This window comes from Lycium barbarum, chromosome 7 (genome assembly GCF_019175385.1).
Source record: "Lycium barbarum isolate Lr01 chromosome 7, ASM1917538v2, whole genome shotgun sequence".
NCBI lineage: Eukaryota > Viridiplantae > Streptophyta > Magnoliopsida > Solanales > Solanaceae > Lycium > Lycium barbarum.
The window spans coordinates 92,849,300-92,873,281 of NC_083343.1; the positions used below are offsets into that span (position 1 = coordinate 92,849,300).

Sequence of the window (23,982 nt, forward strand, 5' to 3'; positions counted from 1 at the left end):
TAACGTGGATCAGTCCACGTTATACTATTAATTTTTTTTTTTTTTGGTCTGACAATTGAAAAAAAAAAATTGGGGTATAACGTTGGCCTCTCCACGTTATACCCCTTTTGGTATATCGTGGAAGGCAGCGCCTTTTGGTTTATTTTGTGTATTTTTATGCCCTTTAGGATCTGGACTCCCAAAAGAGAACGGAAATTGTGCTGGAAAAGCAGTATTGAAAGGCTTGGGGTTTTTAGTATTTTTGGGAAAGTAAGGCATGAAAGCCACACTCCACAAGCCTCTATAGCACACGCACAGGTCTACAAGAACCAAACACAAGTCCAGGTGAGTACAATAAACACGCAGCCCTTTTGTAAATTTTTCTCTACGCTTAAACAAAAAGCCAAATCTTCCCTGCATCACACCACGCCTCTTCACCAGCTTCGACCATCAGTCCTGAACATCCCCAATCTCGCCAATGGTCACGTAAGGATTCTTCCCTCCATCCTCTCCTCTTCTCTCTCTCTCTCCCCTCAATTCAAATCGTTGGCAGATTTTTCTTTTTTTTCTTTTTTTTTATGGTTCATTTGATGTGAAGTTGGGAGCACAAATTGTGCAATCTTGATGCTGTTGGTTGATTGCACTATAATTCCCATGTTTTTCGGAGGGTAATTGAACCTCTTAATTGTGACAAAAAGCTTAGTGAAAGTGATGCACACAACCTGCTCGATAAATTGTTTGAGAGAAAAATTAGTTCGCTGGTGAAGTCTGAGTAACCAAGCGCGGACTCGATTGTGAGTAAATTTTGGGTATTCCAGTAGGTTGTGGGTTGCTTGATCTACTCGTTCAAGTTTGAAACTTGCCATGACTGTTGTGTTGATGTTCTACTGCCCTCGGCATGTGTTTAATATCATGCTTCTTTTCTGATTGTTGTCTTGAGATTCAGATAATTATTTATCTACATTTGAATTGGCTTAAAATTTATTGTGCTTACTCATATGAGTTGTTCTTATTTCAAAAGGATAAATTGTTGAATGTGCCAATTGCCTTGAAAAGGAGAATGAAGTTTCTGAAAGTTAAGAAAGTGTTCTTTGATGTCTTGGGTTTACTGAACTAAATTGTCAATGGGTTTCTTGCTGGAGTTAATGTGCATTACATTGTGATTATAATAAAAGTGGTTCTTTTGACATTATTGCTGCGATGGATGTGTGGGCACACCAGACGAGATAGGATTAGGAATGAAGATATCCGGGATAAGGTTGGAGTAGCATCAGTGGAGGACAAGATGAGGGAAGCGAGGCTGAGATGGTTTGGGCATGTGAGGAGGAGAGGCAGAGACGCTCCAGTGCGGAGGTGTGAGAGGTTAGCTATGGATGGTTTCAGAAGAGGTCGGGGTAGGCCGAAAAAGTATTGGGGAGAGATGCTGAGACAGGACATGGCGCAGGTTCAGCTTATCGAGGACATGGCCCTAGATAGGAGGTTTTGGAGGACTCAGATTAGGGTAGAAGGCTAGTAGGTAGTCGTTGTTTCGATCTATAGTCTATTGCCCTTTGTTTCTTGCTACTATATGTGGTTTCTTGTACTTCGATTATCTTATTTATCTGTGGTAGCTACTATATGTGGTTGTTCCTTTTTTTTCAGACTGCTTTATGCTGACTTATTCGCTTTCTTTAGTTTCATTTGTTTCTGCTTTGAACTGCTTGTGCTTATCTAACCTTTCTCGTTGTGATTTCTCTTGAGCCGAGGGTCTTTCGGAAACAACCTCCCTGTCTTCCGAGATAGGGGTATGGTCTGCGTACACTTTACCCTCCCCAGACCTCACATTGTGGGATTTCACTGGGTATGTTGTTGTTGTTGTTGGTTCTTTTGACATTGAATTTTAGGTGCTAGATCTCCTGAATGCTATTTCTTGTACTATACAATGATCCTACCAGTGCATTCTTGAAATATTTGTTGGCATGATCAAATGATGTCCTTTGATAATTCTTCCATGAACTTCACTGGCTTGTAACTTGGTGTTAAATGTGAATATATTGACATGATCACGTACTTGTTAGGCAACATTTTTGTACCTAGTTGGTTGGGCTGATGAACACTGGTCCTTTATCTCGAGTGTTAGTGACTGAGGTATTAGGATGATTTTCTGAGTGGTCACGGAGAAGCGAATCAAGTCAGGGAGGAAGAGATTTTTTTGATGCCGCATAACTGCCCAGCTCCGAACACACGTTCTTTCAGTTTAGTTGCATTGAGGACTATGCAATATTTTAAGTTGGGGTAGATTTTATTTTGATAGATATTTTTGTGATGGGGTGTGATATGTCATGATGGATGATAATTTGAAAGATTGATTTTATTTTGGTATTTTTTTATGACATTTATATTAATATGATTTGTTTTTTCTTTTTATTACTAACTTCTTTAGTTTTTTGTAGTTTAGTTGTAGGAATGGTGTTGGGATGTGATTTTTGCTCCTTGGCTAATTTTGGCTTGCTTGGTAACAACACATTTAATCTTAGCATATGAATTCTTGATTTTTGAAAACGAAAAACGATTGAAGTAAATTGTGACTTTTCGACTCGATATTTTACTCTTACTTTCACTAATTACTAATTAGTCTCTTTAGGCTATGAGTGACTTTTTGAGTCCATTTGTTTCAATTGGGCTTTGGATACATATTCTACTTGGATTTTCATGTGCCATGTGTGGTGAGGTTTTTGTGGTCTAGAACTTGCCTAGTTTCAAGGCGAATACTTGGTTTGGAAAATGATATTAGGCCTTCCTTGAACCGTATTTGTGCCTTAAATTTCCTGCCCTTGTATATGTTCCCTAGTCAACCCCTTTTGAGCCTTTAATCTTTTCTTTGACAATCATGTTACAAGTTTTAACCTTTTGTTCTTTATCAACCTATCTTTTGACATTCTACCTCCCTAAGTGTTTTGAAAGTGCAAACATAGGCTAAAAGCCTAAGTTTGAGGGTAATGGTTGAAAACAATTGTGATGCGGGAGTTACTTTAAAGGTGAAAAGTCGAAAAGAAAAAAAAGTAGTAGAAAAAAAGAAAGAAAAAAGAAGAAAAAGGAAGGAATAATAAACAGTTGTGAATAAAGGGAAGACTAGTTGGTGAAATGAAAAATGAAGAAAAGGGTGGAACAGTCATTTTTGAACCAAGTGTGTCTATATTAGTGGAGAAATACATGAATGGCAAGCCTATGGTACTACTTGTGTGCATTTGAACATCTTTGTGAGGGAGAGAGTTAATTCTTTCCATTTGATATCCCATTTGTGTTTTAAATTGCATTTTATAAGTTGGAATTCTCTCTTGCTTGTGATGGCATATGAGAACTTGAGTTGTGAATTTGTTTCATTTTTCAATTGAGAGGAATAAACAAAAGAAAATTATTTTGTGATAATGAGGCAAATGTTTAAGCTTTAGAGTCATGACTTGATTGCTACTTTGATTAGTTTGGTATTTGAACACTTGAAAAAAAGAAAAAGAAAAAAAAAAGTTTTTGAGAAGTTCGTGATCCATATGCTTTGGATTAATTGTTGCAACCAATCAAAGTCATGTATTTGTGCTTAAAGTAAATTTTTTGACTTGGTATGATGTTGGTGCACTTTTGAATGAAGCCGTTGAAGGAAATTGTATGATTTGATTTGCTTGAGGACAAGAAATAGTTTAAGTTTGGGGGTTTGATAAGTTGGTATTTTACCAACTTATCTATTCTTTAATCTTAGATTTTTGCTATGTTTGATTGATAAGATAGTGCATTTAGTGTCATTTACTTCTATTTTACAGGTTTTATGTAATTTCGAAAGAATAGGAAAGAAACCAAGTGAAAACAAGTCAAAAAGAGGCCAAATTGAAGAAATGAGAAAAGAGGCTAAAAGGGCAAAAACGGCCTAGATCTGCAAAACTGAATATTTGGGGCAGTTTTGGTCATATTTTGATGTGAAAAAATTGGGGAGCTATAAGAGCATGACTTAAGGAGCAATTATTCTCATCTTTGGTTACATTTCAAGCTTGGAAGCTAGGGTTCATCATCAACCACGAGGAGAAGATTGGAGCACTTTAATGAGAAATTTCTTAACCCTTTCTTCAATTTCTTGCTTTGTATTGTATATCTAAGTGTGTAGAATTTTATTTCAACACTTTAGGAATATCTAAGTGTGTAGAATTTTATTTCAACACTTGGGGCTTTAAACCCAATCTAATAATTTGAGCTAGGAATAGGAAAGTTAACTTGAGATTCAATTAGTAGTGCTAATATCACACTATAATGCTTGAAAAAGTTTAGAGTGAAATTCATTGATTTAGTTGGAAGACTTTTATTGAGATTTTAGAAATCATTATCTATTAACATAAACTCGCCCTTAGTTGTAAAATCGTAAAGTACGTCGGATCGTTACTTGAGAGTTACTAGTATCCATGCTTGTGGCCATTGATCTTACTTGCTTTCTAGTTAGTTTTATCTTTGTTAGTCTTTAAATCAAAAATCAAATATTGAAAACGTGTTTGGCTTAGCACAGTTGATGATAAATCCTTAACTTTCTTAATTGCTTTTATAGTGTTCCCTGTGAATTCGACCCCGATTTATAGTTGAGTAAATTATATTGCATGCGACCGTGTACACTTTCTCTTTGAAGAGTGGATTTGAACGTTATCAAACTACACGTTTTATTCCTTCGTTGCCGCAAATTAACAAGCAGTAAGGTTTCTTTAAAAAAAAAAATTACTAATTGAAAAAAGGACAAAAAAAGAAAAAGAAAAAAAGAATTAGCATGTTACCCTGAGTACACGTTTGACCTGTATTTGTCAATCAATTAAGATTTTGTTAATTTTTGAATTCTGTTAAATCACTACCGCCATAAACATTGCAGGATTTGTAACGTACTCTTAACATAAAGATCCATGTCCAGTAAGAAAAGTTGAATACCATGGTACGTATAAGATTCTGATGTTAGAAGATTACATACTTTTTAGATCCTAAACAACATTAATATTTTGGTAACTCATAAAATAAATTTATATAATTACAAATAATATTATCTAATATTTTTTACTATGATTGGGATTGATTGAGAATAATGTGCAACTGCACGTTTATAGGGATTAGTATTATTTTAAAAGCACAAATATAAATGTTGATTGACCAAAATATCATTCAAATGTTGAACGACTTTTATACCTTTTTAGTTTAATTCTATCATGATTCTATTGACTATTTTGGTAAATAAAAAATTCATAGTTGAAAATAGAGTTTAAAACAAATACTATTTCCTGAATTTTAGCTTCTAATCTAATTATTTAAATGGTCTTTACTATCACGCAATGCTCTTATTTACCTTGAAGTTTATTTGTCAGATAATCTCAAGTTAATTTTCTTTGTTTCATGTAGAAGTTGACAGCAGAAGACATGGACAAAAAGGAAAAAAAAAAAAAAGATGCGTAATTGGTCTAATCTATTGGCAAGGAATTTAATATCTATGTTCAAAGTCTTTTTGTATAATCTTTTTTGTAAACTTCATCCGTGTTTCTTCAATAATACAAGAGAAATTAGAGAAGGTGAAAGGTACTATTTAAAATTATTATTAAATTATGAGCCCATTTGGATTAGCTGAAAAAAAAAAGTGGCTTTTAAGCATAGGGCAAGAATTGTTTTGGATACAAGCGGGAACTTTCTCTCTCTACAAAATTCTCTCCGTACAATTTCTAACGACTAGTCAACAACGGTAACTCTTTTCACTTTTTCCGGCCAATCAGCTCCTTATGGAGACGGCGGCTGGTCGGCGCGATCTACCCCCTGAACCTTTCAATCAAACAAACCAGATTTCACTACCAATCAAAACCCCCTATCTCAATGCATTAACTAAACCCCAATCTCACAATAACCCACACCCAAGGAATTCGGTGAAAGCTATGGTTACAAAACACAATGGTATTCCCGTTGTCATTTTTGAAGGAGAAGATTATTTCGGTATAATGGCCAAAGAGTGCAAATTTACGATTGCCGGAAAATTTCTAAAAGCAAGACCTCAAATTGAGAAAATTAGGGCTTCGGTAAAAGAGATGATTCCACTCAAAGGTAAAGTTACAGTCGGAGTCTATGACAACCAAAATGTATTCATTGATGTCTATAATGGAGAGGACTTCAACCCGGTCTATTGTCGACATGCGATTGAAGTTGAGGGACAGACTACGTGGCTCAGCAGATGGTCGCCGGATTTTACACTGGAAGAAAACAACCCTCTTACTCCGGTATGGGTCCTTCTACCCAGATTACCTTTTGATTTACGTACTTGGCAGTACTTAAAACAAATTTTAAGCCCAATTGGCGTTCCTATGAGTATGGATATGGCCACGAAATGTAGAACTAGACCGAGCATTGCCAAAGTTCGTGTGGAGATTGATTTATCGAAGCCTAGATTAAATACTATATTGGTGGGACAAAGAAATGCTTCAAATACTCTCCAAGGTTTTGAACAGAAAATTGAATATGAGGGGGTTCCTAAGTTCTGCAATCACTGTAGACTACAAGGACACTACATTAGCCAGTGTAGGAGGAGAGGGAACTTGCTGAAGCAAAAGAGGCAAAGAAACAAACCAATGATACTGCCAATGCTAAGAACAACAACAATTAGGAAAAAACAGATCCCAAAGGAAATCTTGATAATGCTATCCAACAGAAACAAGGGGAAAAAAACAAGAATGATCAAAATGTTGACACTGCTACTACACCTACAAACAATTTACAAAAGCAGGTTAACATTAAGAAGAATCAGGGGACTGCACAAATCAGCAGATGAAGGGGGTTAAATCCTGATAACAGAGCTACAACAAAGAATAAAAGAGGTTGGAGTGAACCCCCTAAGCAAATGTACAAGCTAACTGGTGCTATTTTTGGGGTTGATAAGCCTAACCCCACTAATGAGAGGACAATCTCATCTGTAGAGATTTCCAAAGAAAAAGAACCTGAGAATAATTCCTCTCATGTCACCCCTAATGAAAGGAACAATCAAGCTCCAAAGGAACAGACAGAAAATGAGGTGAAAACAAATAGAAAGGAGCTGGAGGTACAAACTTATACTGAAACTTTTCAAATCAATAATCCAAGTGAACTTCAAGTAGTTCTATTTGAAGATGATTGGAAAACTATTACCAGAAAGAAAGGTAGAAACATAAACCCAATTATGCAAAAAGATGGTCAGAACTCCAAGGCACAGCCTGGAAAAAGTCACATTGATGCTAGTCAACCTGTTTTCACTATTCCTATGAAAAAAGCATCAGCTAATGAAGAGTCTCAACATGATGAGGAGGAAGACATTCAACCATTACAAATCTGTGAAATCAATGAAAATAAGAAGCAGGATCTATCAATCAACACTTCATCCGGAAAAGGTCAGAAAGGAAATTGTCAAGATGAATGGGATGATGATGAGTCTACTTCTGAGGAGGAAAATACCTTTGAGGAATCAATAAAGGACTGCTAGGAAAAAGAATTTCAGCCTGATGCTTTTGAAAGAGACACTGAGTTCACTCAGAATGAGATTAAAGAGAGCTTTATGCAAAAGAACCTTTCTCCAAGAGGCATGACCAAGGAAAAAAGAGGAGGGAAAATCAGGAACTCCCCTATTACAAGGAATCAAAAGAAGATCTCACAAACACCTTCACAAACCTGCCAATGATTAGTATACTTAACTGGAACATTAGGGGTATGAAGTCCCAAGCTGGAACTGAAAGGCTGAAGTTTTTTATCACTCAGTACAATTTATCCTTCATTGCTTTGCAAGAACTATTCATCAAGGGGGATAAGATTGAAATTTACAAAAATATACGTGGCATACAAGATTGTTTTGCCAACTTTAGTAACAAGATTTGGATTTTCTGGAAAGCTGGCTTTCATTGTAACATCTATGCTAATGAAGATCAAATGGTTACATGCAAGATCGCTAATATTAATTCAGGGAAGATTTTCTACATCTCAATTGTTTATGCTAAATCAAGATCTGCTGGGAGAGAAGACTTATGGAGATTTATGAGGATCTTTGCCTCCACCATTGACCATCTTTGGTCAGTCAGTGGTGATTTTAATTGTATCTTAAATGAAGAAGAGAAATATGGAGGAAGACCATACAGTTTGAACAAAAGCATTCCCTTTATTGATTGTTTAAATGACTGTGGACTATCAGATATGGGATTTACTGGAAATGCATTCACTTGGTGTAATGAGAGAAAGGAACAAGAAATCATATGGAAGAGATTGGATAGAGTTTTGGCTAATGAGAAATGGGATGAAGATATTGGAAATACTATAGTTCAACATTTGCCAAGACTTAGTTCTGATTATTGCCCCCTTCTTATCAGATTTTGTTTTGAAGAAAAAACTTTCATCAGATACTTTAAGTTTCTTAATTTCTGGGCTGATCACAAGGATTTCGTTGATATTGTCAAGTCTAATTGGAAAACTAATACTAATGGCAATATCTTTTGGAGAGTGTAACAAAAGTTGAAAAATACAAGCAAAGCTTTGAGTTCATGGTCCAAGAGTAAGATAGGTGACATATTCAACAATTTAAAGGAAATGGAAGACAAAGTGAACCATTATGATGCACATTATATGAGTACTTTGAATCATAAGGATAGAGAGAACCTCCATAGAGCTAGAGCTGAACTAGTAATCCATCATAAAAGGGTGGATGCATACTGGAGGCAAAAAGCGCACCTGAAATGTCATTTGGAGGGGGATGAAAACACGAAGTATTTTCATAACATTGTCAGGGGCGGGAGGAAATACATTCAAATCAACAGAATCCTGGATAATGACAATTGGTTGGATGAAGAGGAGGACGTTGCTACTACTGCTGTGAGGTATTATCAATCCCTTTTTGATCAAAATGAATGTGATACTGACATGCAAATCTTTAACAATGTTCCCTCCTTGCTTAGTGATGATGATAATATGCTTCTAATGGCTGAACCTACTTTAGAGAAGGTCAGGAAAGCTGTATATGATTCAAACCCCAATAGTGCCCCAGGCCCTGATGGTTTTACTACTTGTTTCTTTCAAAACACCTGGGAAATGATAGGCTTTGATATGCTAGATTTAGTTAAAGTTGTTTTTAATGGTCGTCAACTTACTAAATTGTTTACTAGCACATGCTTAGTACTAATTCCTAAAATTGAGACACCTCAATCTTTTTCTGATTTTAGACCAATCAGTTTGAGCAATGTTTATCATAAAATCATTTCTAAAGTTCTCAATGATAGATTGGCTAATATTATTCCCAAGATCATTTCCCTAATCAAAGTGGATTTGTCAAAGGTAGGGCTATAGAGGAAAATGTTCTTTTAGGTCAAGAGATCATTCATGATATTAGAAATCCTAACAAAGGGAGTAATGTTTCTATTAAATTAGATATGAACAAGGCTTATGATAGACTTTCATGGAATTTTTTGTGTAATGTTATGAGAAAAATGGGTTTTTTTTCTTTTCTGAAGATTGGATTGCTATCGTTCTGAATTTGCTTTCAAACATGTGGTATACTATAATTATAAATGGGAAAAGACATGGTTTTTCCAAATCTAACCGGGGGGGGGGGGGGGGGGGGGGGGTGTCAAACAAGGAGATCCTATCTCCCCCTATCTCTTTATTATTGCTTCTAAGGTTTTATCCAGGGGTTTTAACAATCTGTATCAAGACCCCAAATTCAATGGTTTTCACATGGAGAATGAGGGTCCCAAGATCAATCATCTTGCCTATGCAGATGACTTGATCATCTTCTGTTCTGGTAAGACCTACACCTTACATCTTATCAATAAATGCCTTACTACTTATGAAAAGAACTCTCGTCAGCTAATTAATAAGGATAAGAGTTGTTTCTTGGTGGATGATAATGTCTCTACTAAGAGAATTTCCATTATTGCTAACTGCATGTACCTCCAAAAAAATAATTTTCCCATCATCTATTTGGGTTGTCCTATTTTCATTGGTAGGAAAAAATATTGAGTTTTTCACTAGCATTGCTACTAAAGTCATTTAAAAAGTTAGTACTTGGAACAATAATATCCTTTCTATAGGTGGAAAAATCATCTTGATCAAACATTTTTTAACTGCTATGCCTACCCATCTTCTTTCAATATGTCAGCCTCCTAAAACTATTTTTATTCAAATGGAAAGAGTTTTTCAAAAAACATTATGGGGCAGTTTGGATGGCAAACAGAAGCACCGTTGGGTTGCTTATGATAAACTGTGTTATCCTACTAAAGATGGTGGAATTGGAATTAGACCCCTCCATGAGATTTCAAACACTTTTGCTTCAAAACTTTGGTGGAATTTTAGAACAAAAAACTCTCTTTGGACTGAATTTGTTAAAGCTAAATACTGTAAAAGGATTAATCCTATGGCAAGAAAATTCAGTTACACTCATTCACATACTTGGAGAAGAATGATGAAAATCAGGGGTAAGATTGACAATCTCATTCAGTGGAAGATTAATTCTGGTAATGCTAGCTTCTGGTGGGATAATTGGACTGGTAAGGGTCATCTTGCCCAGTATGGTAATGCTTCCACCTCAATTAAGATTTTGGTACATTCTTTTATTAACAATGGTAACTGGAATACTGGTAAGTTATTGCAAATCCTTCCTTCAGAGATAGTTAATATTATTCAGAGAGTTAAAATTTACTCTCCTAATCTTGATGATCAGCCCATTTGGACTGCCTCCATTGATGGGAGATTCTCTTGTAACTCTGCTTGGAATAATACTAGAACCCCCCCCCCCCCCCCCCCCCCCCACAATCAATCACTTTTTAATACTATGACTTGGCATAAACATATCCCTCTAAAAAATTCCTTTTTTCTCTAGAGGTTGTTTAGGAGAAAAACTGCAGTTGATACCAACATTATCAAATTTGGAGTGAACCTGCCATCTAAATGCTCCTGCTGCCTGAGATCTGAGCAAGAAAGTGAAGAGCACCTATATCACAACAATGAAATCAGTAAAGATGTATGGAGCCATTTCTGCAATATATTTGGAGTGAACAACCAGACTACCTTCATCAGACAAAAATTCATCAACTGGGGGATCAAGAAAAGCAGTAAACCTGTGATGAAATTCACTCTTCAAGTACTTCCTCACATCATTATATGGCAAATATGGAAGGCAAGATGTAAAAGTAGATTTGACAACAAGAAAATGAACCTTCACATTTTGATTAACCAAATTTCCAACAGCTAAATATCATTATTCATAAGCAGTTCAAGATGATCTATCCCTTTATGCAATGGAAACACCTCTATGACATTATTTTTCACTCAGAACCCATCATCAAAGTACTACCTGTTAATTGGAAAAAACCTGTTGTGGGATATGTCAAGCTTAACTCTGATGGTAGCTCATGGGGTAATCCTGGCCCAAGTGGTGGAGGAGGAATTATTAGATATGAGGAAGGGGAGATGATTACCGCATGTGCTACTGCCTATGGTGAAGATTCTAACAACTCTGCTGAATCTTTTGCCTTATTAGATGGAGTAAAATGGTGCTGGAATAATGGGGTAAAACTTGTGGAATTAGAATGTGACTCTGAATTACTCATACACTGGACATCTGGAAAATCAAAACCTTCATGGAATATTTTGGATACTGTCCAGCAAATCAAAAGCTTGATGGAAGAGTTTGATCACTTCTTAACATTGCACATATATAGAGAAGGGAACAAAGTTGCAGACAGACTTGCTAACTATGGTTTTGAATGTAATATCCCTTTTTGGTTCCACACACCACAACAATTGCCAGTAGAAGCCCGGGGAGCATACAACATGGACAAACTTCAACTCCCATCTTTCAGAAGAAGATACAATCACAAAGCTATTCAAAGGAATAGGGATATAGATAGACTTTATACTTTTGATGTTACTTGATGGATCTGATGTACATAGGGATACCCCCAATTCTTTTGTGAGCCTATGTTGAAATCCTACCAATTATGTAATGAATTGAGCTTGTTCCATTTAGGTAGGTGAGGGTTGTTTCTGTACAGCTTCTCTTTGATATGTACTTTAATGTTTATTCAATAAAGTGCATGGAAAATTAAAAAAAAAAAAAGAAAAAAAAGTGCTCAAAGTATTTTTTAAGTGCTGGCAATGCCTATGCACTTGTTGGCAGCTGTTGATCCTCCATCATTTGTTATTGACAAGTTGCACAAGATCTTTGCTCAATTTTACTGGAGTAACAATATAGGTGAAAGTGGCAACCATTGAGCAAAATGGAAGAAGGTTTGTCTTCCTGTGCAGGAAGGAGGTTTGGGATTTAGATCACTTGCAGACATGTCTATGGCTTTGTTTTCTAAGTTATGGTGGAATTTCAGGATTAAACCATCCTTATGGAGTGCCTTCATGAGCAACAAATATTAAAAGAAGAATAATCCAATCCTAGTCCCTTGGAAAGAAGGATCTCATATATGGAGGAAAATGTTGCAGGCCAGGGATCTGATTGATCATCAAATTTGGTGGCAACTGAGAATGGGTTCTTCATTATTCTGGTTTGGTAACTGGACTGGACTAGGCCCATTATACTTCATTGTTCCTCCTGAATTTCAGTGTAATGAAGCCATAGAGAATGTTTCTGATGTAGTTACTGATGGTAGGTGGCATGTGCCTGCCATTAGAAACAATTTGCCTGAAGATTTAGCTGAATACATCTTGACTGAGGTAAAGCCACCTGCTAGACCTGGAGAGATTGACAAGCCTTGGTGGATGCTGGAGAAAAATGGAGAATTTAATGTCAAATCTGCATGGGAATATATAAGTAGCAGAGGTGAAAAAAAGGAGGTGTACAAGAAAATTTGGGTCAAGGGATTGCCATTCAAGATAGCATTTATAATGTGGAGAGTATGGCATTTCAAAGTCCCTCTTGATGATGTAGTAAAGAGTTGGGGATACCACATGCCTTCCAGGTGCTCTTGTTGTGTAGAACTAAAGGAAGAGACTGTCCCTCACATATTCTTGAGATGTGCAACTGCACAAGCAACATGGACATATTTTTGTGCAGCAACTGGAATAAATACTGATGGCATGCATTTGCATCAGGTGATCACGCAATGGTGGACAGCTGATGTTCCATCTAGACTTCAGAATATTTTCTATGCTATTCCATCTATCATAGTTTGGAAGCTTTGGAAGAAAAGAAATGGAGATAAGCACAGGGACAAGGTGTCCACTAGCAGAGTTATTTATCAGGCTTTTACTGATATTCAGCAATTGGTGAGAAGTAGGAAGCCTGGTATCAAAACAATCCCACACAGATGGCATGATATTCTGAAGATTTTGGAACAGTTTATGCCAAAATTACAGGTCACCAAGGTCATGTGGAAACTTCCACCTGGGGATATTTGGAAGTGCAACACAGATGGGGAAACTAGAGGCAACCCTGGTAGAAGTTCCTTTGCCTTTTGTGTGAGAATTTCATCTGGAGATTTAATACATACAGAGGCAAGGACAATGGGAGAATGTACAAATACTGAATCTGAGGCACAACCACTTCTGCAGGCTGCAAGGTATTGTTTGTCCAAACATGTTTACTCCTTTATTCTGGAAACTGATTCTTTATTATTGAAGAATATCTTAGATAGAGAGTGGAAACCTCCATGGAACATTGCATTTGTGGTTGAGGAGCTATTAGAGATCATTGGCCATGCAGAGGTGCAGATTTTGCATTTTATGAGAGAGGGTAACCATTTGGCTGATCATCTTGCTAATTATGCCCTTGATCATGGAGAGGTAGATATCAACTCTTTTGCAGAATTGGATTCAAAGGGAAGAAAGATTCTTAATAGTGACAAACTTCAGTGTCCCTATTTAAGAATCAAAACAAAAAGAAGATATTGAGGATGGATTCTGGTGTGGAGTCCATCATGGCTCATCTTACTCAAGTCCTTTTGGAGGAGAGTAAGATGAGAATCTTTATTTCTAATCATGTGTTCTTTTTTGCAGGTTATAAAATATGCAGTGGGAAGAAGGTACAAGGCATCAAGTTTCATCATCTGGATCATATCTATCATGATATGGAACAAATGTGTTTCAAAGGCAAGGAGGGCAATGCTACTTTGATTCTTGTACAGAACATGATAAGTCTGCAGTTTTATCAGTGTACCAATGGGCAATTGTTTCATGGATTCACATATGGAAATCCTGGAGAACCTGAGACCTTTGACAAATTCATTAAGAATCTGTAGAAGAAGTGTACACACATGAACTCTTTGGTATCAAGGCTGCAGTGTGTGGTATTAACACTTGATGCTCATTCCATTGCAGTTTTGGCATCAAGGAAGAAGTGTTGTGAGGTTCAAGATGGATATAGAGGACTATGGATGTATATTTCAAGAAAAGGCAGCTGGTGTGAAGTTGATTTTTCTGTTTCCTTGCAGCAGTGTGACATTGCAGGCACATATGCTGCATGGAAATTGGAAATTGTCAGTTTTCTTGGAAATTTTCCTGAGTTTTGTATCATGGATCCTATTAAACATGGAGAGGATATAATACATACTGAGGGGGATTTCAATTGCACAGCTATTCAAATGTTGTGCACCATGGATCCTAATCACATAGGATATGATCAAAAACCAGAATATTAGTTTTCTGAGACCTAGTCACTATGTGCTCTATTTTGCAGGAATTAATTTGCACAGAGGTCACATAAGGATGGCAGGTTCACACGAGTTAAGGCAACTCTCTATAATGTCAACTAGTCTCTATATGTTGGCAAATCTTTATGCAGTGGTATTAGCACTTTATGCTCGGCCTGCAGAAGAGATGACAACTTATGGAGACTGTCTTGGCTGCATCAAGGGGATTTTGTGCATCAGTTGTGCAAGTTCTAAATTGCCTAGACTATTACAGCAATGCACCAAGGATTCAAAGGTGGGACTTTATAGGAATGCAGCTACACATTTGAAACAAGGTAAAGAGAAGAAGTTGAGGAAGAGGAAGCAAGGAATAATCTTGGGCCACATCTGCAGCAGCAGCTGTCTGGACATGCAGAACTGGCTTTTCTGCATTTTCTGCTGGCAGTTTGTGTGTACATGCCTTGCAGGGTTCAATTTCTTACAAGGATTCTTGGAGGAATTTTCAGCAACACTCAGATCAGTGGGACCATGCATGCAAAATCTCAGGCTATTACTTTCTGCAGTATATCATGTGTATACTGCATTATATTACCTGATTTTTGGACTGCAAATCTAGACATACAGATAGATAAAGGTTACATATCTGCAGTTATGAACTTAGGCAAGACTGTAGTGACTGATATACACAAGTATACTGTGGATATACACAAGTATATTGCTGATATACATGGAAGTTTTGTCAGTTTGTGCACCAAGGGATCAAACTTAGGACACAATTTGGTTGAAAACAAGCAGAATAACATACTGAAAGGCACAGGAATCAGCAACACATTTCTTCAAGTTTTAGTTTACTACATTCTTATTCTAGCAATTTGTAGTGCCAACTTAAGTCATCATATAAGACTTAAGTTGGTCATTAGATTAATCATGTATTTAATTGGCCTATATGGTCACATTTGTAAAGACTATTTGTTTGTTTTGCTTTTAGAAAATATATAAAATCAGCCCTAGGCCAAAAGCCTAGTGGACTTTATTTTTTTTAAAAAAAAGTGTTGAAAGTTATTTTATAAATATGCAGTTATGTGTTTGGATAAAAGTGCTGAAATTGAAAAAAATTGTTGATGTGTGTTGGTACACAAGTGTTGTTAAGCACTTTTTATAGTAGAGAGGGTAATATTGTAATTAGAAGGAAATGTAAGGGATAAAAAAGTAAAATCGTTGGTCAAACCAAAATGGCTTTTAAGCCAAAAAGAAAAAAGTTGGGATTCCCCAACTTCTTGTTTTTGGCTTATTTTAAACACTCTTTAACTTATTTTAAGTACTTTTTTGTTTTATCAAACACCCAAAAAAATTAAAAATGACTTATAAGCCGGTCAAAACAGCTTATAAGCCAATCCAAACAGGCTCTATGTCAGAGGACCACTTTCGTTTGAACTTTGAATACCTATTTACTGTTAACAAAAGGACGTGAACATTCCAAGAAGTTGCAAAACAAATAGGGTTATGAGAGACAGTTCCCTCCAAATTGCCATCAACTTATTTAAAATTATATTGGTGCATTATTATCCAAATAGTATTAGGGACTTTAATATATAGGACTTTCAAGTCAATTAATAGTAGAATTTTTTAAGATGAAGAGTTATAGTAAAAAAGTGACTACCGGACGATGTAAAGTTGTGAACGGAGGATGAATTAGAGATGACAAGGTCCAAAGGTGCGTTTTGATATGTACTTAATTTTTAGGACATATTATGGTAGCTATCGAAATTTTAATTGAATTAATCCATACAAAGTTTGGATTAAATTCTAAGTTATTGACATGTTGACCAAGTCAAATTTTGGTTAATAAAGTCGGATTAATTATTTAAGTCAAAATTACATGATTTGAATGAAATCCAAATTACATCTGGGTTAATCCATTAAGTTGGGCCTCTACAAGATGAGCCCAACCCACATCTTTCTATCCCAAGGTCCGCTAGAATTTGTTGGACACCAAAATACCCCCAAACCCTAGCTCACACCTATATAAAGGGGTCACATATTCCCCTTTGAAGACATGTTAAAAGTAATATAGCATCTTGACATCTTGAAAGTTGCATAGCATCTTGACTAGAGGGAAAGAAGAGCAACAACATATACATTAGTCTTCTTCAAAGGTCTTCAACAAGAAGGAGAGTTCGAGAGACGTCTTCCCTCAAGAACAATCCAAAGTGCTGCTCAAAGTTCTTCCAACATTCAACACATCAACAGAAGTCCATTCTTCATTCGAGAAAGACGCTACATTGGCCCTCGAGTCAGGGAAAACAAGACGGACATTAGAATCAAGGGATACATCCAGAGTTGTACTCACAAAATATTAGTAAAATATTTTTCTCTCATATTTGTTTTGTGGTTGCAGTTATTTATTTTCTGCTAGCAAACTTTATCGCGAACAGATTTTTGGCATGCCCAGTGGAACCAACTCTGTCCTTCATCTCTTTATCTCCAAAATTAAATCTGCAAATTCTCAGATCTACTACTGTGATGGCCTCTGAGAAAAGCTTTGATGGCTCATCCACAAGTGTTATTGTTGTTACATGCCCACTGACTTGTAGCATGTTTAAAGCTGGTGGTTTGGAGTAATCGAAGTGCTCCATCTCCTTGGAGACGTTAGACAAAGCCAAACCGGCGATGGCAACTGCAAGATCTGGGGGTAAAACCTCACTTTCATCGTCTAGAGAAGTTTCTCAAGCATGCTCTAAGTTCTACGAGTCCGAGGACTTGGTGGATTCTTCAACTTCTAACGTGGTAAGTGCCATGATGACCAATTCGACTAACACAGAGGAACAACCCGTCGCAATGATGCAAACTATTGAGGTGTTGAAGAAATCCGTGAAGGACAAAGATCTTCAAATAGCCCAATTGATGAACAAATTGGAACTCTACAGCGTTGGCAAGTCAACTCACATCCCAATACCACAAGAAAAAAGGTTAAATTTGCCACCAAGATGCCCAACTATTAAAGTGAAAATCAAGTTGATTCAGTTACGACGTTGTCCATCCAACAACTTTAAGACATGATAACAAACACCATCAGGGCTCAATATGGTGGACCATCACAAAGCTCATTGTGCTACTCTAAACCTTACACCAAGCAAATCGACTTTCTACCTATGCCGGTTGGATATCAACCACCGAAGCTGCAACAATTCGACGACAAAGGAAACCCAAGACAGTCGCACATTTTGTGGAGACTTGTAGTAATGCTGGTAAATATGGTGATCTTCTTGTCAAACAGTTTGTTCGCTCATTGAAGGGAAACGCCTTTGATTGGTACACCGATCTCGAGCGAGAATCAATTGATAGTTGGGAGCAACTTGAAAACGAGTTCCTCAATTGCTTCTATAGCACACGTCGAACGGTAAGCATGATAGAATTGACAGCCACCAACAATGAAAGGATGAACCCGTGATTGACTACATCAACCGCTAGCGAGCATTGAGTTTAGACTGCAAAGATCGTCTCTCAGAAATGTCTACTGTTGAAATGTGCATCCAAGGAATGCATTGGGGCCTTGCATACATTCTCCAAGGACCTAAGCCATGAACTTTTGAAGAATTGGCAACGTGAGCACATGACATGGAGTTGAGCATCACGACTCATGGAAAGGCTTTACATGTTTTTTATCCTAGGAAGGAAGAGAAAGAATTCAAGCGACCATCAAGGCACCAAACTGAAGAAACCATGGCGGTAGGAACAACATGTATAAAAGTTCTCGCTAAACAAAAAATGAAGGAAAAAGTTGCAACTCAACATTGAAAGAGTTAGAAGCAAAAGTGTACCATTTTCCTAACTCTAATGTCCCTTCAATTCTTGACGAGTTGCTAAACAAGAAGGTCATTGAACTTCCTCCATCAAAATGACCAGATGAAGCCAACAAAGTCAACGATCCCAAGTATTGCAAACTTCATCGCGTCATCAGTCATCCAAATGAAAAATGTTTCATCCTGAAAGAGAAGATTATGACGTTGGTTAGGGACGGAAAAATAATCATTGATGCTGAAGATATAGTCGAGGCAAATCATCCTAGTGCTTATCTTCACAACAAGAAGAGTCTGATGCTAGAAACTTGAAGATGTAGGCATTTTGTTGCGTCTCCGAAGATTGGACAAGGAAAAGTTGTGCTACAATTTGGGAGCTCTGAACCAATTGAAGTTCCGGCTTTGAAGAAATCTTTAAACACGTCCAAGGTGGATGGATACTCCAACAAAAGGGATGGTAAAACTTGGACTTTGGCTGCTCACAAAAGAAATAAGGATCAAAAAGATTTGAAGCAACAAATCCCAAAGACAAAAGCAACTACAAATCATCCGCAAACATGCAAAAGTATAAAGTCTGACATCAAGAGTTGGTGCAACAATGCTTCATCACGAAGGGTTGAAAATCCAGTTACACTATTGGAGTTCTTTCCCAAAATGTTCCTCGATGCATGAGCTTAAACTGCACATCTAATGCTCCTCGACGCACGAGACTAAACTGCAAGTTGCAACGCTCCTTTTTGCACGAGCTTAAACTACACGTTTCAACACTCCATGATGCATGAGTATAAACTGCATACAAAAAAAAAATATAAAAAAATACTCTTTCTGAACTACGTAATGACTTAATCCTCTTCACTAAGGTACGTAGGAAATTTATAATTTCCTTCTAAGTGTAGTCACATGAGTAAAAAAAAACTCATCCCTTCAAGGCTGAGCCAAAGAAAAGTTTCTTGCACGAAGTTTTCCTTGCTGCTTTTGACACGCTCGGAGAATCTAAAGAGAAGCTTCTACAACTTTAGAGGAGCAATTTTCCATGACGATCTTCTTAAATGAACTTCTTCGTAGTAGATGGATATTGGTTCATCAATGAGTCTATTCACTCATTCTGGGGGCATATCTACTTAGTTCATGTACTTGCTCATCATAGCTGCAAAAACATGAGGTACTTCAAGTGCCTCCCTCGCCAAGGTAAAGAGGGAGATGCATTATCAACTTTCTCGCCAAGGTTGGAAAGGACTATGCCAAGTATCAATCTCACTAAGCTGCAAGAATGAGATTCACCATGTAATTGTTCTATGAACGTCGCAAGGAAATTGGAGGCTCCAAGTTGTTTCTACAAAAGATACTCGAAAGGTGATCACACCAAGTGGTTCTTCATCGATCACGTGGACGTCTTCTTGGTCTGATATCAAGACCGTTTGTGCTCCTTCTTACACCTGCAAAAAAAAAAAATGGAATCCACAACGACGACGTCATAATGCTTCAGTGCAGGATGATGGACATTGTGTCATTGTACTTCTCCACCAAATCTTGAAGGATGAATCACTCCATGCCGCGAGAAGGACGCTAGCTCCTTGCACTTCTTCACTAAGTCAAAAGAAGATGTTGTCAACGCCAAAGGTTAAAAAACGAGTCATTCTCACTACACCTTCAAAAAGTTGTGAGAAGATGACGTCACATGTGATTCTTCCGACAAGTCGCAGGAATGAGATTCTCCATGAGCTTTCTCTGAAGATTGGATAAAGTTACTCCAAGTATACTCTATCAACGCGGCAAGTAAGGAGGAAGCACCAAGTTATTCTTCGTTGAAGTAAACAAAACCACCAAATAGGGATGCACTAAGTCGCCTCTCACCAAAGCTGGATATAGTAATGAAATAAGTTCAATTGAAGTCAAACAGACGACACTCCAAGTAGTTCCTTGCCAATCAACGATGACGAACTATGAAGGTCCTTCCAGCGTCGTGGGGATTTTATTTGATCTTTGTGGCTTCAAGAGAAGGTTGTGACATCGTGTGTATCTTCTTGGTCTGAAATAGAGACCATTTGCATCCTCGTGCAAACCTACAAAGAAGAAAGAAAACAAAAAAAAAAAATAGTGTCCATGAATGTTGTCCTAAGTCGAAGTGCCAGATTGTGTCACCAACTTTGAAAATTTATTCCAGCCGATCTGGAAGGATTTTCACTATGATTTTTCGACATGTCATAGCCTTTGATGTTTTCTTTCTACAGAATCAAGCCGCTCATCATTTGGACACTTCAATCTCAAGATATGATGTTTTCCGTGAGACTGCACACTGCTAAAAAAACGCGCAGATCCGTATCTCAATTTGCAAAATTCATTCCCGTCATCCGGAAGTATTTTTGCTTTAATTTTTGGATATGTCGCGTACTTTGATGTCTTATTTCTACAGAATCAAGCTTCTTATCATTTGATCACTCCAATATCAAGATATAGAGTTTTCCGTGAGACTGCACAGTGTTGAGAGAAGAATCGGCAGATCTGGAAACCATCTTCAAAAAATTATTCCCATCAATCCAGAAGGAGTTCAGTGTTGATTTTTGGATATGTCGCATTCCAACGAGTGTAGAATCCTCAAAATCAATCCTCTCGTCATTCTTATGCTCCTACGCCAAGATACGGATGTTTTGGCGAGACTACACGAAACTGTCTGAAGAACTGCCAGATCTGGAGACCAAATTCAAAAATAAATTCCCGTCAATCCAGAAAGAGTTTGATTGTGATTTTTGGATATGTTGTATTCCTACGAGTGTAGCATCTTAAAAATCAAGCCTCATATCATTTGGACGCACCTACACCGATATACATTCGTTTTGGTGAGACTGTGTGAAACAGTCAGAAGAAATTGCAAATATGGAGCTCAACTTTAAAAATGAATTCCCGTCAATCCGGAAGGAGTTTTGTTTTGATTTTTGGATATGTGATAACGTCCAAATCCACCCTATTAATTAGAATGGGCACGGTCGTATACAAATATATTTACCCAACTATGAGTCGGGGTCGAATCCCACAGAGAACAATATGTAGGCGAGTAGGAAAAGTAGGAATTTTCACCAACTACGCTAAAGCCCAACGATAGATAATATTTTGGTTTTGTTTGAGAGAAAATTATAACTAATGCAAAAATGTAAACTAACCTAGAAAGCAAGTAAAATGATCAATGACCACAAGCATGGATACAAGGGAAACTACGCTCAAGTAACGATCCAATGTATTTCATGATTTACAAATAATGGTGAGTTTATATTACTTAGCCTCGGATAATGACTCTAAATTAGCTTCTTCCGAAGACTAACTAGACTACCTAATTGAATATCCCTAAAGCAATTAGGAGCATTAAGAACACCCGAATATGGCTACAAGTGATGTCGCCTATTCCTAGGTCGATTTCCATTAGATGAGGGTTAACGCCCCAAATTCTTGTTAATTAATCTTTCCCAATCCCGAGTTTGCCTCTTTCAAGTTTAAACCGAAATAAATGGGCAAGTCTTAGGGTTAGCTACTCCCTTAAGAATCATTCAAAATGAGATTAATTAAAGAAACAATAACTCACTTCATTAGGAATAAAATCATTCAACACATAAGCAAAACAAGAGATTCAATCCAAACTTAAACAATATATACTTCTATAAACAAGGTTCAAGTATTGAAATGAAATACTACACACATAAATATTCAATACCAAACAAGAAATTGAAGAAAGGATTAAGAATATCTCATTAAAGTGCTTCCAATCTTCTCCTCCAATGTGTTGGTGTGAAACCCTAGCCTCCAAGGACTTGTGTTGAGCCAAAGATGAAAATGTTTTCTTGCCCTAAGCCTCTCTTTATGTCCAGATTTTTCCAAGTCAAAACAATGACAAAATATGCCCCAACTTTCAGTTTTTGCAGTTCTGCCCGTTTTTTGCAGTTCTGTCCCGTTTTTGCAAAACTGTCCAGTTTGGACAGTTTTGCAAAACTGTCCCATTTGGCCTCTTTTTGACTAAATTTTCACTTGGTTTCTTCTGATCACTTCTAAATCACATAAAACCTGTAAAGTAGATGTAAATGATATTAAATACACTATTTTCTCAAGCAAATATAGCAAAAATATAAGATTAAAGAAGAGATAAGTTGGTAAAATACCAACTTATCAATATGTTGTAGCCTTGGATATCTTCCTTCTACATAATCAAGCCTCTCATCATTTGGACACTCCAATATCAAAATATGGAGTTTTTCGTGAGATTGCACAAAGCTGTGAGATCATGGGCCAGAAGTGCATATCTTCTCCAAAGTTCAATACAAGCTCTAAAAAAAAGGATTGGCTGAAGGAGTAATAGAAGGTTTCATCTGATGGGATATCAAGAACTTAAAGCATATGTGATAATTCTCAATGCAAAGCATTTTCTTAAATAGAATTTCTTAGTTGGTTGAGTGAGGGCTTACCAAGATTAAGTTGGATGAGAATTTATTTTCTCCAAATTTGGCTTGGAGTGATTAATGTCTTCAAGAAAACAAAAGGAAAAATAGATACTTGATTGGTGTTCAACAAGGAAATGAAATCAAATCAGATTACTCAAAAAGAGTGAAAGGAAGAGTAATATTTTCTTCAATTCATGTGCATTAAATTAGTTCCTTATCAAGTTTGCAATGGAATGTTTATGGCTCTACATGGAAACATATGTGGAAGGATCTCTTTGCCATATGGAGTTATAATACAACTTTGGTATTTGAATATTGATCAAAAAGATTGAGGCAATAAATTTTTCCCCAAAATTGACGGAAGAGAGTTGTCTCTTTTTGGTTGTTCAAATTCAAGTAACATTAACTTTTGAGCCATATCTCAAGAAAAGTCACCGAAAATAAGTATCAAGGAAGTTTGTACGAAGACAAAAAAAAAATGGTCTTCACGGATACTTCAAATCTCGTCTACAATTTCGGCAAGCCTACACCTCGACAAGTCTTGAAGTAGGGGGCATCTGTAGACATCGAAATTGTAATTGAATTAATCCATACAAATTTTGGATTAAATTCTAAGTTATTGACATGTTGACCAAGTCAAATTTTGGTTAATAAAGTCGGATTAATTATTTAAGTCAAAATTACATGATTTGAATGAAATCCAAATTACATCTGGGTTAATCCATTAAGTTGGGCCTTTACAAGACGAGCCCAACCTACATCTTTCTAGCCCAAGGTCCGCTAGAATTTGTTGGACACCAAAATACCCCAAAGCCCTAGCTCACACCTATATAAAGGGGTCACATATCCCCTTTGGAAGACATGTTAAAAGTGATATAGCATCTTGACATCTTGAAAGTTGCATAGCATCTTGACTAGAGGCAAAGGAGAGCAACGACATCCACATTAGTCTTCTTCAAAGGTCTTCAACAAGAAGGAGAGTTCGAGAGACGTCTTCCCTAAAAAACAATCCAAAGTGCTGCTCAAAGTTATTCCAACATTCAACACATCAATAGAAGTCCATCCTTCATTCGAGAAAGACGCTACATTGGCCCTCGAGTCAAGGCGAATAAGACGGACATTAGAATCAAGGGATACATCCAAAGTTGTACGCACAAAATA

At 36.9% G+C, this 23,982-nt stretch overlaps 1 protein-coding gene and 1 long non-coding RNA gene across 2 annotated transcripts; both read left to right on the forward strand.

Annotated features, from left to right (window-relative positions):
• The first annotated feature begins 265 nt into the window (after nt 1-265).
• LOC132603573 (uncharacterized) lies at nt 266-4,341 on the forward strand. Its single transcript, XR_009568407.1, has 2 exons — nt 266-465; nt 3,774-4,341. It is a non-coding gene; the product is annotated as an uncharacterized LOC132603573 (long non-coding RNA).
• Nucleotides 4,342-7,656: 3,315 nt separating this feature from the next.
• LOC132601601 (uncharacterized) lies at nt 7,657-8,475 on the forward strand. Its single transcript, XM_060314682.1, has one exon. It carries the CDS (start codon nt 7,657-7,659, stop codon nt 8,473-8,475), a length of 819 nt encoding a protein of 272 aa, XP_060170665.1.
• The last annotated feature ends 15,507 nt before the right edge of the window (nt 8,476-23,982 follow it).

What these genes read in the sequence shown, in the direction of transcription:
- LOC132601601 (XM_060314682.1), top strand. Translation starts at nt 7,657, where the DNA reads ATGATTAGTATACTTAACTGGAACATTAGGGGTATGAAGTCCCAAGCT.